A 17743-nucleotide genomic window follows, 5' to 3' on the forward strand; every position below is an offset into this window, starting at 1 on the left:
CTGGGCTCAGTGGTGCTTGCCTATAATTCCAGCTGCTGGGGAGGCTGAGGAAGAAGGTTTTCCAGAGTCTAGGAATTTGAGGTCAGCTTGGATAACATAGTGAGATCCCAAGTCTATACATATATATAAAAGGAATATGATGTTTAGCTTAGGGAAGAGGTATAAAAATGTGGGGAAAAAAATGTGCATTTTAGCATTCTTGAAATGCAATATTGTTTCTCTCTCTGAACACTGGTGCTATAGAAAGCTGACCCAACTCACCTTTAAATGTCTATCATCTTCAAGGCAACAAGATATTTTAATGGAAAGCAGGCACCCTGGATGAGGCCCTAGACTTACCTGTGTCACTAAGAGTCACATAACTCTTTTGGGCCTCAGTTTCATCATCTGTAATCTGAAGGAATTCGGCTCCAATGCCCTTCAGATTAAACATTAAATAATTACTGGAAATAAGGAGTCCTAAAATCTTTAACACTGCATTAAAGTACCTGTATAGCTGAATTTTAACTATAAAATTTCACATAGAAATAGACTTGCATTTTTCTTGGTGGGGACATAAATAATATTAATCCACACTAAAGTAATCAGATCACTGCACAGGCTCACCTCCCATTTTGCTGTAGAAATGTGTTTAAAACACAACGTAGCTATCACCTATTTTCAATATATACTTCTCTCTAGCTAGCTATATTTAAATTATGCATTAAATTCAGATTGTCACACACACAGAAAAAAGTGTTTTAAAAATCATATCTTAATTCAAAACATTCTCAAATATATAAAGTTAAACTACATGGAAAAGCTTAAAAGAAAATTAAATATTGGGTCTAATTGTAAGAATTATTGAAGAAATGTGGGACCAACACAAGAATGAATTCTCTAACCAGTAGCCAGTCCCAACTTCATGCAAAAGCCACAGATATTGCAGACTATTTATTTACTTTTCCCTTGAGTCACCTTTCAGGCCACACAGAGTCAGTGGCAGGTGGTTGCTCAATAGACTTTCTTCCTTTCCTCCACCCTTCCCTGGTTTCCTTTTTACCCTTATCACTCCCTTCTCCCTAGGGCTCAGTCCATTTTGTAGGCACTAAGTGGCCAAGGCCCCAGGGACCTCTGGCCTTGATTGGACAGAAAGAGGTTGCTTTTACAGTCTTCCCAAGGGTGCAGGCTTAAGTCTTTTTAATTCTTCAAAATGGGACATTTAAAATATAGCACAACCCTTTTCGTGCCATATTTTATGGCATCACAAAGCTGAACAGCTAGAGCAGAGGCACTAAGGTAGGAGGTCTTGATTTTAGATAACCTGATGACTGTGTGCCTAGGTGATGATCTTTTTGTGAATAATTTCACAGGAGTTCTTTGAGCTTCTTGTATTTGGTTGTCTAGATCTCTAGCAAGGCCAGGGCAGTTTTCCCCAATTATTTCTTCAAATACGTTTTCCAAACTAAAATTTTTCTTCTTCCTCAGAAACAGCAATTATTCTTAGGTTTGGCCATTTAACATAATCCCAAATTTCTCGGAGGCTTTGTTCATTTTTGTTTTCTTTGTCTTTGTTGGATTGTGTTAATTTGAAAGCCTTTTCTTTGACCTCTAAAGTTCTTTTTTCTACTTGTTCTAGTCTATTGTTGAAACTTTCCACTGCATTTTTTATTTCCCTAAGCAAATCTTTCATTTCCGGAAGTTATGATTGTTTTTTCCTTATGAAAAATTTTTTTATTGATGTCCTGTTTTTTTTTTTTATGTTTCTTTAAATTAGTTTTCAGCCAACTTACCTTTCTCTGGTATGTCCTTGAGTAGCACAGTAATCAGCCTTCTGAATTCTTTATCTGGCAATTCAGAGATTTCTTCTTGGTTTGGATCCATTGCTTGGGAGCTAGTGTGACCTTTCATGGGTGTTATAGAACCCTGATTTGTTGTATTTACTAGAATTCCTTTTCTGGTTTCTTCTCATTTGGATAGGCTATTTCTTAAAATTGTTCTTGAATTTATTTTTGCTTGAATTTTTTTTTAAACTTAAATTTATTTTTTGCCTCTTAAGGATTAGACTTTAATGTTTAGTTTAGCCTAATTTAATTCTTGGTGCTTGTAGGGGTGAAGACTCTGTATGAGATCCTTAGTTACAGAAAGTTTTTTTGTGAGCTGGCTTTCCCTTATGCTGTTTGTAGTCCTTACATTCTTGGTGTGTGGGCGAGTTCACTGCCTCTTATGGAGTTGGAATGGCAGGTAGCTCTTGAAGCTTATCTCGTTCTCTCATGGTGTACCCTTTATTTATTTATTTAACTTTTTTCCCACTGTTTTATTTACTGAGTTGATGATTTAGGCTTTAGGCCACTAGGAGAGGTATCCCTGGTTAGGCACTGGTTGTGGCTAAGGCAGGTGGGTAGATGTAATACCTGATGGTGGACTGAGGTCCCAGCCTTGATGAAGGTGGCTGGAGGAACTCTCAATTAGATGTGCTGAGGTTTTATCAGGGTGAAGAGTGGGAGCTACCTCAGCTCTCCTACTAGGTCAGCAGGAAAGCTACTCACCGCGTAGCCTCATTCCTGTCCCAGTGTTCTGGCTATTCAGATCAGACAGGCGCCTCTTTTCATCTATGGAAATGTTGATGTTCCAAGTAGGGAGGAATTGTGACTTTGCCTCTCATGCAGGCCTGAATCCTCCTGTGGAGTTGCACTCACCCTGGATTCTTCCAGAAAGGCTGTCTATAGGTGCCTCCATTCCTCTGGGGGGAGTCCAGCTGTGTCTACAGTAGAGTGCCGGGGGGAACAAGGACCCCTTCTTCAAGTCCCTACAATCACAGAGGCTGCCTGACATTTGGGGTAGAGGTGCAGACTTTCCCTACTGCGCCCAGCACTGCAATTGTATCTCTGCTATGAGAAACTTCCCACCAGTGGAAAGATCTGGAACTCAGGGCCTGTTGTTCACATTCTTTTGTTCCATAGGGTGATCCTTCCATGTACTGCTCGCCCCCTTCCCTTAGAAATGGGACATCCTGAGAGCTGGGCTGCAGTGATTGTTATTTCTCTTCTTAGTCTAACCACCCAGCAGGACTACCAGGCTCCAGGCTGGTGCTGGCAAATGTCTGCAGAGAGTCCTGTGATATGACCAGTCTTCAGGTCTCCCAGCTGTGGATACCGGTACTTGCTCTGGTGGAGGTGGCAAGGGAGTGAAGTAGACTCTGTGAGAATCCTTGGTTGTAGATAGGTTTAATGTGCCGGCTTTCTCAGATGCTGGTTATGCTAGCAGTGAAGTTGTCGTGTGGACAGACTCAGGACCTCTGCTTAGCCAGGATGTTACAGGCAGCAGTATTAGCTGTTCTTTTCTTCTTCCTGGGATCAGGGTTATTCTGTCATGAGTTGCAGTAATGGCCTGAGTTTGTCCGCCTCCAGCCAGGAGGTGGTGTTTTTAAGAAGGCACCAGCTGCAGTAGTAACAGTGGGATTTAAGCTTGCCCTAAATTGTCCAAGAGAGGTATTCTGGTTTCTCAGGAGATAGGTGAGTCCATAAAGCCCTCAAGAGTTTATGTCTTCTCTACCAGGGCAGGTAGAGAAATACCATCAAGTGGGGGCAGGGATAGACTCTCCTTGGACGGGTCAGACTCTCCTTGGGTGGGGCTTGCTGCAGCCACTGTTGGGGGTTGGGAGGTGTGGTTCTCAGGCCAATGAGGTTACCTTCCAAAGGGGATTATGGCTGCCTCTGCTGCGTCATATAGTTCATCAGGGAAGTGGCAGATACCTGGTAGCAAAAGGTCTCACCCAGCTCCCACGCAGTTGGCGAGGCCAGTCTCACTCCTGCAGTGCTCTGCTAACAGAGCTGAGTTTCCATCCAGGCAGTCTGCGCACACTGAACTCAGACCTGCCCCAGGCCATAGGCTTCCCTGCTGAGAAAGCAAGCACAGCTTTCAGGCTGCACCCCTCCCTGTCTGCCCACAGTGTTGGTAGCTCCTGCACTCTTATCTGCAGCAGTTTCCAGTCACCCCCCAGATTTTGCTTAACAAAGTTCATGCCCAGTGGAAATTATTATAAAATTCAGTTGGAAACTTCTTTCCCCCCATGACCCCTCCCTAATTCCACTGGCTGCCTTCCTTGAGGCGCTCTGTGAGATACAGTTATATACATTCCCTGGGCTCAAGCTAGAGACTGGAGTGCCTATAAGGCCTTTCCCATTGCTGCTACTGCTGTATTTCGCCCAGATACCTAAATCCATGCCAGCTCTAAGTTAGGTTAAATCCTTCTCCTGTGATCTGGATTTTCAGATTCCCTAGTGGAGACGTGGGTTCAGAGGCAGGTTTTCTCCTCTCACACTCTAGGAACTCAGTTTTTCACCTGTCTCTCAGAATTTGCAGTAGTGTGCCACTCCTTTCAAACGATCTGTGAATTCTTTTGGGGTTCCTGTTAAGCTCCTGTGGTGCTTCTTGGAGCAAAAGTTCATGATGTGAGTCTCCACACACTGTTCTGTCTGAGCAAGTGCAAGATGCACGTTAGCCTGTCTGCCTCCTATCTGCCATCTTCCTCTTCTCTCCTTGATATTATTTGATTTCATGTATACACTGCCTGAAATTCTATGGTTTCATGTAGTCAAAAAATGTTTTTCCAAAATTAAAACCCAAAATCATGTAGCAAAATGTAAACATGAAATTTAATTTGAATCAGCTGATATTTTTTGGACCGTCACAGAAAAAAATAAATTAAGCAAACTTCCTCAAAGCTGTTCATTTCTTTCATCTTGTCTCATTTGCTGTTTGACCCAGTGCCATCTGGCATCCACATTCCTTGTTCTCCTCACACAGTCCTCTCCAGAGACACAAATTACCCCCTAGTCACCAGATTCTTCTTTGACCTTATTCCCCTCGGTCTTTTCATTTTTGATAGGAAATGTCTGTTTAGTAAATGAACATTTGGTTTTATGATCTAGTTAATGTATGTCTTTCATACTTCCTAAAAAAAACAGGCATTGTGTTAATAAATAACATATAATGCTAACAATATTATAGAAAGATTCCATCCTGCTGACAAAAAGAATACCACATTAATAAAGTTATTTCTGTCCTAGGGAAGACCAAGGCACATATTTTAAAACATTCACTAGAGCCTGAGATCATACTTAGGGCTGGATGACTTGCCCTGAGATCATACTTAGGGCTGGATGACTTGTGGGAGATGGAAGGGGTAGAGGGAAAAGGGCAGTTCCTACACAGCTGATTTCATAGGGTATAATGTTTTCTTACAGGTACCATATGCATGCAAGTGTAACAGGGTTTTGGAAGAACTTACCTGGGAGCAGCATAAATCAGAAGAAGACAGCATATGCATTTTAAGATTTGAGTTTTTTTTTTAATGTGTATAAAAATTTTGCTGATGTACTATTATTCCTCAAGTTATGTACCTTTTATTTCCCACTTTAATAACTAACTCAGAAATTTCAAATTTCTCATCCCTATAGGTAGCACCATTGTCCTTCTTGTCATGATGCTCATATCCTCAGGACAATCTTTTGTCTTGCTCTTATTTGTCACTTACCATCTCCTGTTGAATCTATCCATTCGATCCCTGTAATCCATCATACCTCTTTCTTTTCCTAGTGCCACTACTCCCAGTTCAGAGTCACAGAAGGTTGTCCCTTTTGATATCACCCACTCATTCATCTACTCTTTATTGAGCTTCTCCTTTATCCCTTTGTCAGAGACTAGGGACACAAAGATGAATGGCTTCCTTGCCCTCAAGTAGTCAAGTCTAGTGTGACATAGGCTTATCAACAAATACTCACAGTACTGTATTCCTAAAACTGTTTTGAAAAAAAGTCACTATATCATCTTCAGATGATGTGCTTTTATTATTCCCAGCTATAAACACTAGAAAAGTAAACTAAATAACTAGCTGTAGTTTGCCTTTTTCTGGGTTTTCTTTTACCCAAATTAACAGTATAAGCTTAGATGTCCCTTCAAAACCTAAACCTGCATTCTCTAATTTCTGTGTCACCTTTGGTGCCTAGAGCTTTCATTGACAAGTGTCTGTTTTAGAACTAATACACTTCAAGAACAATATTCTTCTCTCTGGGCAGTTCCGTTATTTGTCATGAAAGATCTGCACATTCAGATCTGTATTTGTATTTGTATCTGTATATACTTCCTGAATTTAGATTTAATGGTCTGACTTTCCTTCTGATGAACAGCTGCCAACCCGTCATCCCCAGACAATGAATGGGAACAGTTGGTTCTGTGGATCTTCTTCCTAAATCTGTTGAGGAAAGAACGTTTTCAAAGTAAGGAGTGAGAAGGAAGATGAATTGTTTATGGGAGATCATGATATAAAAACCATGTTGTTCTGTTTTACTTCTAGCTACAAGAAAACACATGAAACCCTGAGTCACGCAGGACAGAAGGCAACTGCAGCTTTCAGCAACGTTGGAACGGCCATCAGCAAGAAGTTCGGAGACATGAGGTACTGTGGGAAAATACTATGGGAACAGTGCTAAGCCCTTCTGAAGGGAGCACTAGCTATCAGCTGGTCATCTCAACATATGTATTTTTTTTTATTATAATGGATAAAAATGTTGAGACTCTGTCTCAAAAAAAAAAAAAGGAAAAGCTTTGACACTGAGAGGCAAATATCTGTCTATCTTTATAACCTTGGGTACCTATTATACCCAAGAAAACATATTTTCCCATGTTTATAAAACTGGTTCTCTTCATACTGTGTTGAAATCTTTCACTTGAACCCTGGGAACTCCAGCATGATACTGCTAACTAGAATAGTGCCTCTGCATCTTTAGGAGACCTTACAAACACCTCTGAAGCTTGTTTAAAATATGTATTCTTAGGTTGCACCTCTCAGAGGTTGTGCTCAGTAAGTCTGGGGTGGAGTCTCGGAATCTGCATTTATAACAAGCTTCCGAATAATCTGACTTCAGAGGGTCAATTTATGAGGAACACAGACATAACTTAGTTCACCTTAGGTGAGTTCTCACTGATAAAATGGAGATAAGAATAACAATGTCGGCCGGGCGCGGTGGCTCAAACCTGTAATCCCAGCACTTTGGGAGGCCGAGACGGGCGGATCACGAGGTCAGGAGATCGAGACCATCCTGGCTAACACGGTGAAACCCCTTCTCTACTAAAAAATACAAAAAACTAGCCGGGCGAGGTGGCGGGCGCCTGTAGTCCCAGCTACTCGGGAGGCTGAGGCAGGAGAATGGCATAAACCCAGGAGGCAGAGCTTGCAGTGAGCTGAGATCCGGCCACTGCACTCCAGCCTGGGCGACAGAGCGAGACTCCGTCTCAAAAAAAAAAAAAAAAAAAGAATAAAAATGTCATTGGACTATTACAAAAGTAGCAGAAGAAACCCTGACATGTATTATGCACTCAAAAAATAGCCGTTTTTTATCTTTAAATGACCCGCTTGGTTACAAGATGGTAAAAATTAGGGAGAGGATATTAACAGGAGCCCACGGTATTTCATAAATTGTTTTTCCCAGCAGTGAAGAATGAAGCATATGCAATATGTTGACATTCATATTCAAACACTAATTGGGTATAATGTCAAGGCTGTATTGACTGCCTTTCCTCCTGTTTCAATGTGGCTTTGTTTAGTATAGTGGATGGCCTATTTTCCAGGACTTCCAAACTTTCCATTTGTTATTACCCCATGTAAAGGATACAAAATTTTCGTTATACACTGTGGCCAAAAATATTGGAAAATGTAGTCTATGTTGCTAATCAAATACAATCCTGAAATATTTTGAAGAGTTTGAAAATTTCAGAGCTTTATTTTCATAATATTTTGTGTGTATATTTCTCTCAAACTATATCTAACACTTGTATATAAATAACTCTCTGTGAAAGCAACAAGTTTTACAAAGATTTTTACTTTTAAATTATGCCAAAACAAGTAATATACATAAAAGTCATTTTAAAAGTGTTTAAGCTTAATTTAATAAAAGCCTTTAAATGAGAAAAATTAGTAAGCTTTGATTTTTTGTTCAAAAACTAATGTGCCAATTTGTAAATATGGGGGATATGTTAAAATTTGGTTACAGACCTTTTATTTTAAACTTCTTTTTGGTTAAAAGTGTCATATTAGTCTACATTTTTATTAGTTATGTTATAACATTTTTGTGCATTCTGATAACAAATTTCTGAATTTATTCAAAAACATCACCAGCAAAATTCAGATACCTTGGAAGAAAAACAGCACCTCTCAGTTTTTCTTTAAAATTACTCCAAATTAATATTTACAGATTTTGTAAAACCTAGAATTTGGGCCTTTTAATAGCTGGAAAAAAAACAGCATTATGTTAGGATTTAATTTGTATGTTTTGTAAAAATTAGTTGTATTTTTCTGAGCGAAGTAAGATTCTCATTTTAACCTGATTGTCATGGAATTTTCCACTCCCTTTCTGCATCCGTAAAGTAACATTGTTAATACCCACTTAACCAAAATGTTTCCTGTAAAGTTAAAATGAGGTCACACTTAGGAAAGTACTCCGAAGAAATCCAAGTGGTTGGAATCATTTTTCTAATAACATTGGCATCTTCTGGGAACTTCTCAATTAATTTGTTCAAACTGTGATCCAGTGGGGACAAAATGTTTGGAGAAGGCCTGTCATTTTATTACAGTGCAATCAATGTTATATACTTATAGGAATAGCCGTTAGAAGCAAAACCTGAGTTGGTAAAATGATTTGTCAGAAACATTAAAAAGTGTAATCAAGAGCGGTAAATGAAGCTACCCCATCTCTGCCCTGGGGCCCTTGGAAGGGGACCCCCAAGGGCAGTGTGGTGTTTCCCCGCCTACTGTTTGCTAACTCTGCTCCTGCTCTTCTCTCCTGTGCTTCCCGGCTGCAGGTCTCACTCCATCGGGTAAGCGCCACAGGGCTGCGTGTGGGGCTCTGCCCACTGCCTTGCTGCCTCCTTGCTTCCCAGGGCTCCCTGTTTCTTTCACACTGTGTCTGAACCAACAAAACTACACTCTGTTTTCTAGAGAGTGTCCGTGACCAGGAAGATAGTTTATAGGGCACTTAATACATTTGAACTTATTGAAGTACGTCTCTATCTCATTTCTGAATCATTGACACCATTTCACTAGCTGAACAATCTCTCAGGAGTCTCTTTCTCTGCACCATTTCTTCCGGTGTTGACAGAGGTCCATAGAATTAAAAGAAGAAGAAGAAAAAACAAAGTGGAGATTGAAAGTTATATATGTTTTCTAAAGCTTCTAGAAAGTAAAGTTGAGAAACAAAAACAGATTTTCTGTAGATTGTCATGTTTCTGTAAATTTCTTGTACCCGTAATTTGTGTTGATGTTTCACCTTCAACTTTCTGTGCCTTCTGAAGTTGAAGGGAAGAAAGGCTACTGGAAAAGCGCATATGTTAAGAAGTTTGCGATTGTTAGTCCCAAGTCCCCGAACTAAGCCTTCTTTTAGCTGGAATCTTATTATACATTTTTATTTTTTACATTTTTTCCTGAGAAAGTGGTCTATGTTTACAGAGATACACCAATTGGTAATGCAGATTAGGCTCTTTTAGTGATGCTTTTTAAGTGTAATTTCTGAGGAAATATCTGCCTAATAGTTTCTAAATCGAGTGTCTAGGGTAAGACCGTAAGTATACCATGAATTTCTTTGTCCTTTTCTTTCTGTGTTCTAGCAAAGTGCTACCCATACTAATGCCCTCAGTGGATAATATCAGTGAAGGGTGACAGATTTGGTCCCTGAACTGTTAGCTTCTTGAGAGAAGAGAAAGCAGGAGTGCTGTTGAAAAGTGTGAGGTGGGATCCAGCACTAGGCCAGGAAAATGGACCCATTGTACTCCTCCCCCTACTCAGCCTGATTTCTGAGTGGAACTCAATAGAAAGTAACAGGCAATTAACCAGAGGGAAGATGAATCAGCTACTAGGATTCATAGGATGAGAAGTCTAAATCTCTTAAACTTCTCAGGAATGTTTGTATTTGCACCAGATGTTCTTGACAATCATCTGGTACAAATCAATCATCCTGACAATCAAACCAGAATGGATGCAGAAGTCCCTGCCCTCACATTGGCCTATGAGAACTGTGTTTGCCTGGCATGTGCTTCCTTGAAAGTCTTATGTTAACTTCTTGCTTTCCTCTGGCCAGTTTCTCTACCATGGAACGATTAGCTTCTACCTGCCTGGCTCTATTTCCTGGGTACTGCCTTTTGCTCCTTACTGTCTTCCTGAGCAGAAGGGAGTAGAGACCTAGGCTGGGCCTGGAGAAGATGCTCATGGGCTACTGGGCTCACCTGGGAGAAACCAGACATTCTCAGATTTCCTGGCAAAAGGAGGCTGCAGAAAGTAAAATAATATGCAACTGTGGATCCACCATCTACTTTTCATTTATACCCTTGAAAGCTGACTATGCCTATTATACCCAACAAAAACAAATATCATCTTGGTTGGATGGGCAGGGAATATTTCAGATATTTGGAATTGCTGTTTTAGAACTACAAATAGGGAGTTTTTCTTGTACTTATGTGTGCTCTCTTCTTTTTTCTTTTTTCCCCTTTAATCTGCTTTTGCTCTGAAGCTACTCCATTCGCCATTCCATAAGTATGCCTGCTATGAGGTAATGTGTGTAAAATCTTTTATGTAATATTAATATGGAATGTGTTTAAGGTGTTACTTTATTTATATTTACTTATGGGGTTCCCTGCTTTATGCGAAAGGAAATTGCTCATGGTCTTCAGAAGAAAAGGTTGACAATTCTGTAGAAGAATTGTGTAGCTTGGGCTTTTGACCAGACATCCTGGCTTAAATCTAGCCTTTCCTGTGTGACTCAAGACAAGTGACCTAACCTCAATTCTTTTATCCATATATTACAAGAAATAAGACCTACTTCATATGATGTTTGTGAGGCATAAACAAAGGAACCTCCATAAAGCACTTAGCACAGTGTCTGAACATGCCAAGCAATCTTGCAAAGGTAACCTTGGGTTTCTCATTTCAGCAGAATTAAATGCCAGCCTGGGGGAAAGTTTAAATGAAAGGATTGAAGACTAAGAAGGCTAAAGTTCTAGAAAGGATATCATTAGGATTTTTTAAGGTAGATATTAAGGTGAGATGTTTGTTAAACAATAAAATGCCAGTATAATTACTGACCAGATAAAAACTGGTGAGAAAGACATTCCTCACTTCAAGTTTGCATGGCATAGTGATGCAGTCAGATAAAATTAAACTAACAGCAAGACAGGAATGAGTGTTAAATTGAAAATCAGAAAATGCAGGCTCTAGCCCAGCTCTGCCAAGGATTAACTTTGCACTCATGGGAAAATCACCTCAACGGTATCAGCTTCATCATGTTTAGAATAAGAGGCTATAACCAGATCAGCTGCTTGCCAAAGGTGCCCCTCCACCCACTGAGCCCTAAGGCTGCCTAGAGATGAAGCCTTTGGGATCTTTCCCCACTTCAGTCACACCTATGCCTCTTCTACCTGCTTTATATTAATATTGTGGTTTGAGTGCATTATAGAAGGAGTTCAGTTACTTTCAATGGTTTGAGACCGCTGAAGCCAAATTCTTTATATATATAATCTTTTCCTCTGTTTTTTAACTGTCATGAAGCCAAATTCTTCCTAGGGTCATTTGCAGCGCTAAAAGTTTGTACATCTGATCAAATCTGATTAAAGTTGTACATCTGATTAAATCTGATTAAAGAGTTTCTCCCTCTTCTCCAGCATGTATCCTAGTATAATTTAATTAGATGAATGTCTGTTCTATTATATTTTATGAAGGAAGGCTCTTCTGCACTGGGGTTATGTGGTTAATTGGTTGATTTGGAAATTTAACCACAGTATTTAGTTCTCTGTATTTGGTGGTAAACAGAGAGTACAGATTCAAGATTGCTTAGTTCATCTGTGAATGGCTTGCTCTCCCTAGCATAAGAATACCCAAGGTGGGTAGTGGAACCTAAAGCTCTGTTCCCCTTTACCTGTCAAATTTTGAATCTGGGTGTCAGAAGAAGACTTGGAAAAATTAACATGGTTTTCCCCTGTGGACCAGGAATTCATCTGGTAGTGGCTTATGGGTCAAACGCAGTCTGCATGAGCTTGCCTGAAACTAACTTGAAAAAAAATTATTTTGCTTGTCTAACATACACCCATGAACCATTTCCTCACTGTGGGCCTGTGTAACTGATGGATGACAGGCAGTCATGTGTGCAGGCTTGGCCAAGTAAAATCTGCAATGGAAATGAAGTGCCAATAACTATATACTTTTTGAGTCGTGCAAGTATAATTTTACTAATATTTCATCATGAAACAGGATTATGGAGGATCACTCATAGGAATTTGACTCGTGTTTGAGTCATACACAAAATGTGATGCCATGTCAGGACCCTCTGAACTCACCATTGTTAATCTGTGCAGCCTGAATGCAAGTACATTTCTGACCCTGTAGATCACCAAAGACTCAGGAGACAGTTCCCAAATTCACTCATGAACATCTATGTTCATTGCCTTTTAGTAGTATAAGAGTGATACTTCATTCTGCACCATACAATGAAACCTATATTCTATAGCCGTTCTCCTTTATAAAGTTTTTCTAGGCCATTCCTCTTATTTTACTTTTTTTTTGCACTCAAGAGAGAATAACGAGTGCCTTATTAATTCAACATTTAGTTGAATTATTTGATCTGAAAATGATGGCAGTTGTTGCTGCTGAAAGCTGACATGGATACAAGATTTAAATACACTGAGTTCAGTTCCTGTTTCTTTCGTAGGAGTTGGTGATATTTTTAATGGTAGTGATATCATTAAATTATATTATGGGGCCAAATCCAATATAGAACACCAGAAAGCACTAAATGAAGTTTTTAAGCTTAAAGCAACAAAATGATGTATAGATTATTTAACACAATGAATGAGTCACAAATAAAATGCCATTAGGGGCCAGGCATGGTGGCTCACACCTGTAATCCCAGCACATTTGGAGGCCGAGGCAGGTGGACTACCTGAGGTCAGACTTCGAGACCAGCCTGGCCAACATGGTGAAACCCCGTCTCTACTAAAAATTCAAAAAAAGTAGCTGGATGTGGTGGTGGGCACCTGTGGCCCCAGCTACCCAGGAGGCTGAGGCAGGAGAATCGCTTGAACCCTGGAGGCAGAGGTTGCAGTGAGTCAAGATCACACCACTGCACTCCAGCCTGGGCGACAGAGCAAGACTCTGTATCAAAAAAAAAAAAAGAAAGAAAAGAAAAAAGAAAAAGCCATTAGGCTGCAAAGGTTCTGTTTGGTAAGAGAACAAATAGGTATATCCCATTTGGTAGGAAAAATAACACGTGCTAATAACACCATTCTGATTGGGCGTTAGGTAGGTAATGGGTATGTTTCGTCTTAAAATAATGAAAGCATTAACTTTCCAAAATACCACTTCATGTAAGTTGTCAAAATGATTATTTTTCTAAGACATGGAAAAGAAAAAATATATGAACATTTTTTTCCTTGCACTATTTCTGAATTGTCTCACATTTGCTGAAATAAATAACTTTAAATACTGCCAAGTGGCAAAACTCAAACATGACATTCTTCATATGGATTTTCCATTGCTTACTAAAAATCCTGAGTCAGGAAGAGGAGTGTTGTGATAGAAACAATAAATGCTAAATGAAAACTTAAGGTACCTATTGCTCCACTGGCTCATTGGAAATGATTTACAGTGTACCATGGAATTATTACAGTTGTGTCATTGCCAAATACCATATTATTTACTGTAGAGTTGAGTATCTGATCATTTTACCTAGAAAAACTCCATGTCAGGTTATGGTTTCTGAACCTAACCTAACAGAAGTGACATACATTTTAAACGTGGTTGGTGTACATGGCAAGCTGACAGGTAGCTCTGTTGCAGAGGCCATGTTTACAAATATGAGCAGAAAACCAAACAGCATGGTTGCTAAGACAGCTAGGCCTTTGGAGCTGACCTCTCTCTTTTTGTTATTTTAGGAATTCTCCTACTTTCAAATCATTTGAGGAGAGGGTTGAGACAACTGTCACAAGCCTCAAGGTACAGATGAAGTGAATTCTGTGTGAGTGGGTCCATTGACTCAGGACAGCTTAGCCATTGCTGCGGTTAAAGTTGAGGCAGGGCCAAGAAGGCAGACTTGCATCAAGTCAGACCTTTTCCTTCACATATAAATCTATGAATAAAACCACTATTGAATAGTGTTACTGTATCCTTAGAGTTGTTTGTATAAACCATTCAGGGGTGAATTGTTCATTAAAGTGAATTGGGGTATGTGTTTACCACTTAATCTCTTAATGCTATCCCTCCAAAAGTAGATATGTGAGAGATGACTGTGGATAGAATAAAGGCTATATGAATTCTGAATTTAGAGTGTGAGTGAAAGTTCAATAACAGCACATAGCTTCTCTGGTTTGGACATGGAACAGCAAAAACAAACTCAGGACTATGTATCCACTACATCAGCTACCTAGACTTGTTTATAAATTCAGGTACAGAGCACAGCACAGTATGGCTATCATAGAGGGAAAATTCAACTGAGTCACAAAATGCATTTTATAATAACACAATAATGCATTTCATCCCTGGGTGTAAATTGAAAATGTGCCTATTACAGGGTAAGTGTTTTTGAAATTCACTGGAATTATTGTTTGAGCATAGGTAAGTTTGAATAAAAAGAGTAAAATGAAATCAGTCTAGTCTTAAAATTGAATTTTTAAAACAAGAAAAATCATTGAAACTACTAAGATTATTTTTAAAGGTGTCACTTAATGACTTAATTACATCTTGCTATCATTATCTCTATTTCATATACAATCCATTTCTGTATTTTACCGTAACTGGGAAAATTAAGAATATATGTGATCTTTAACCAGATCAAAAACTTTCATATCCCATGCTGATTATTCAGCTGCCTCTGAATCCTGTGTCTCCACGCTGCTATCATGTGTGCTGCCTGATAAGTGTATGTGAAGTTGTAAGTTATTCCTTACTCGTGATTCCAGGTGCTCTTGTGGATTTTGACCTGGAGAGTCTTTTTCTTAGGGTAGGGTCTTTCACATAGTCTACTTCTACTTTATTAGACGCATAATTAAGTGTTTAAGGCCCAGGAATGAAATTATTACTCAGCATTACTGTGCTTTCATCAGTTTCATTCACCAGAAGTTTCCAGTTGCAGTTTCACCGCTCTGCATGCCAACATCATCCCTTGTTGAGCGTACAGGAACCAGTGGGAGCTGTTAAACTGCCCCATGGGTAGGAAAATTTTTTTTAAAGAGAGGAGCATCCAATGTTATGAACATTTCTCTTGCTAGAAGATCAAAATGAAAGGCTCAAAAATCCCAGGAGTCAGTTTCTAAACGTTTGGTTTTCAGCCTTAGACGACCCAGTGAGGACAGGTTCCATTGCTTTTCTACACAAGTTCTGACAGAGGAGAAGTTGTACTTTTTAGATTTTCTTTAGAAGAAGGAGCTATGAAGAAGCAAAAGAAGAATAAAGAAAAACCTATTTTCATTTGCTTTTAGGAAACTCTGGTAAGCTCATGGCTCCCACAGGATTTAAGTGTTTAATCCACAAGCTCAGCTTCTCACTTTTCTCACCTCATTGGGATAGAAGGTATAGCCTGCCACCTCCTTCAGATATGCACATAACTAACCCAGCCCAGCAGATACTAGCCTTTGTGAAGACTTCCTGAAAGTGATTCTATGCTTGTATGATTGTTTGTGGTTTAACAAGACGCACATCCCACACACCTCCTATCTCATAGCCAAAGCCTAATTCCTCTTTTTCTGTCCACCCAGGCAATGGAGAATAGCTGATAATTATGCTTTGTGTCGAACCTCCCACTTCCTCAATAATTACAAATTTCTCAGTCCTTTTTTTCCCACTAGACTAAATAATAGATATGTATAATACTTTTTTTATATAGCTTATTTTTTGCAGTTTACTTTTGTGCTCTAAATCTCCAAAATGTCTATATTGTTCTTTGATTAAGGATCCTTAGACTGTTTTCTGCTGAGGGAATGACTCACGAATCGGTAAAGATGAGTGGAATTTCCTGCAGGTCTATGAGCTACATTTCCATTCACATACCCGGTTTTCAATTTGATTTTTGAAGACACTGCTGATAAGGAATCATAGTCATATTTATGTTCTGTGAGAAAATAGGTTCCGCTGTAAAGGTCCACTCCTGCGATCTTCTCACACAATCTGTCATGTACCATGTGGCACTTGTACCAAATCCATGGTTCGTTCTTTATACCCAATTCTGTAGTTTGTTTTTCCATGAAACACTTTTCCAATCCTATAAAATTTAGTTCTGCCTATGCCCTTACAATGTATTCCTTGACACCTCAGCTGGTGTCACCTGTATAGTCACTGAGCATGCTTTCTATTTCATCCAAAACAAACAAGCAAATGCAGAACCAACTTCTGTGAAACCACTTTTGGTATCTTCTACCATCTCCCAATGAGTCATGAGTAACTACATCTCTTCCAACCATTTTGCATCCATGTCAAGCAGACCATATTTTTAGTGCACCTATTTTTTGATAAATACATCACACAGCCTGGACCAAAACCTTAAAAAAAAAGCGGGGGGGGCCAAGTTACATTACATGTTTTGTTTCTTTTTGTATTATGAGAGATTAGGAATCCCAACTCAGCAATTCAAATGAAATTCTATGCAAAGAATGATTATAATTTGGGGGCAAAGTGACAAATACTTGTATGAAAAACAATTACGAAGAGAAGGGTCCAGGAGATTTTTATCATTCACATCTTTGCTTAAGGAGGTCCTTACCTAAGGTATTGCAGTAGGCAGTCATTAAACCTACGTGGTTGGGAATATCTTTGATTCCATCCCTTCTTTGCCAAATTGATTTCTTACAAAGCCATTCCTTCCTTCTTCATTTCACTACTCTGTTTTGAGGAAATCAAGAAACAGGAAAGAATAATGAAACAAAGCACAGAAGAAAACATCAGTAATTGTTATTCACTGAATTCAATATTGTGTGTTACTTCTATTGCAAAAGAGAATGTGAATGGAAGAAAAAAGAGAAAGGGAACTATTAATAGAGTAGATTACATGGAATTAATCTTATTTGTTTCTCTCAGGGAAGAAATAAGCATAGTGAAAAATCACACAGTGGAAACCATCCCTTTCCCCCACCAGTTCCCAGTGTTAAGATAACAGAGGGAAGGCAGAATCAGTGCTCTGCCAGAGGTCCACAAACTAAGCTGACTCCTTTCTTTTGAATGGTACATAAGCTGAGAATGGCTTTACATTTTTTAATGGTTGAAAAAAAGCAAAATAAAAATAATTTTTGTGACATTTGAAAATTAAATTATATAAATTCACATTTCAGTGTCCATACATTAAGTCTTACTGAAATACAGCCTTGGCCAAGCCTGGTGGCTCATGCCTATAATCCCAGCACTTTGGGAGGCCAAGGTGGGCCAGAGGTCAGGAGTTTGAGACCAGCCTGGCCAACATGGTGAAACCCCATCTTTGCTAAAAATACAAAAATTACCTGGGTATAGTGGTGGACGCCTATAACATCAGCTACTCAGGAGGCTGAGACAGAAATAATTGCTTGAACCCAGGAGGCAGAGGTTGCAGTAAGCCAAGATTGCACCACTGCACTCCAGCCTGGGCCACAGAGCAAGACTCCGTCCCAAAGAAAGAGAAGGAAAGAAAGAAAGGACGAAAGAAGAACGAACGAACGAATGAACGAAAGAAAGAGGGAGAGAGGGAAGGAGGAGAAAGAAAGA

General features: G+C 39.4%; 1 protein-coding gene across 6 annotated transcripts in view; it reads left to right on the top strand.

Annotated features, from left to right (window-relative positions):
* Positions 1-17743, top strand: part of TPD52L1 (tumor protein D52-like 1) — a 104427-nt gene that overhangs the window by 83808 nt on the left and 2876 nt on the right. For 2 of the 6 annotated variants that reach the window (XM_011992167.1, XM_011992169.1), the window contains exons 4-6: positions 6338-6439; positions 10542-10580; positions 13954-14014. In XM_011992167.1, the coding sequence (XP_011847557.1) occupies positions 6338-6439; positions 10542-10580; positions 13954-14014 (202 nt within the window). Of the gene's footprint in view, positions 1-6337; positions 6440-8841; positions 8857-10541; positions 10581-13953; positions 14015-17743 lie in introns of all 6 variants that reach the window. The other 4 variants (XM_011992166.1, XM_011992170.1, XM_011992168.1 and 1 more) reach the window with 4 other exon arrangements.

Source organism: Mandrillus leucophaeus, unplaced genomic scaffold, assembly GCF_000951045.1.
Source record: "Mandrillus leucophaeus isolate KB7577 unplaced genomic scaffold, Mleu.le_1.0 Scaffold405, whole genome shotgun sequence".
NCBI classification, from domain to species: domain Eukaryota; kingdom Metazoa; phylum Chordata; class Mammalia; order Primates; family Cercopithecidae; genus Mandrillus; species Mandrillus leucophaeus.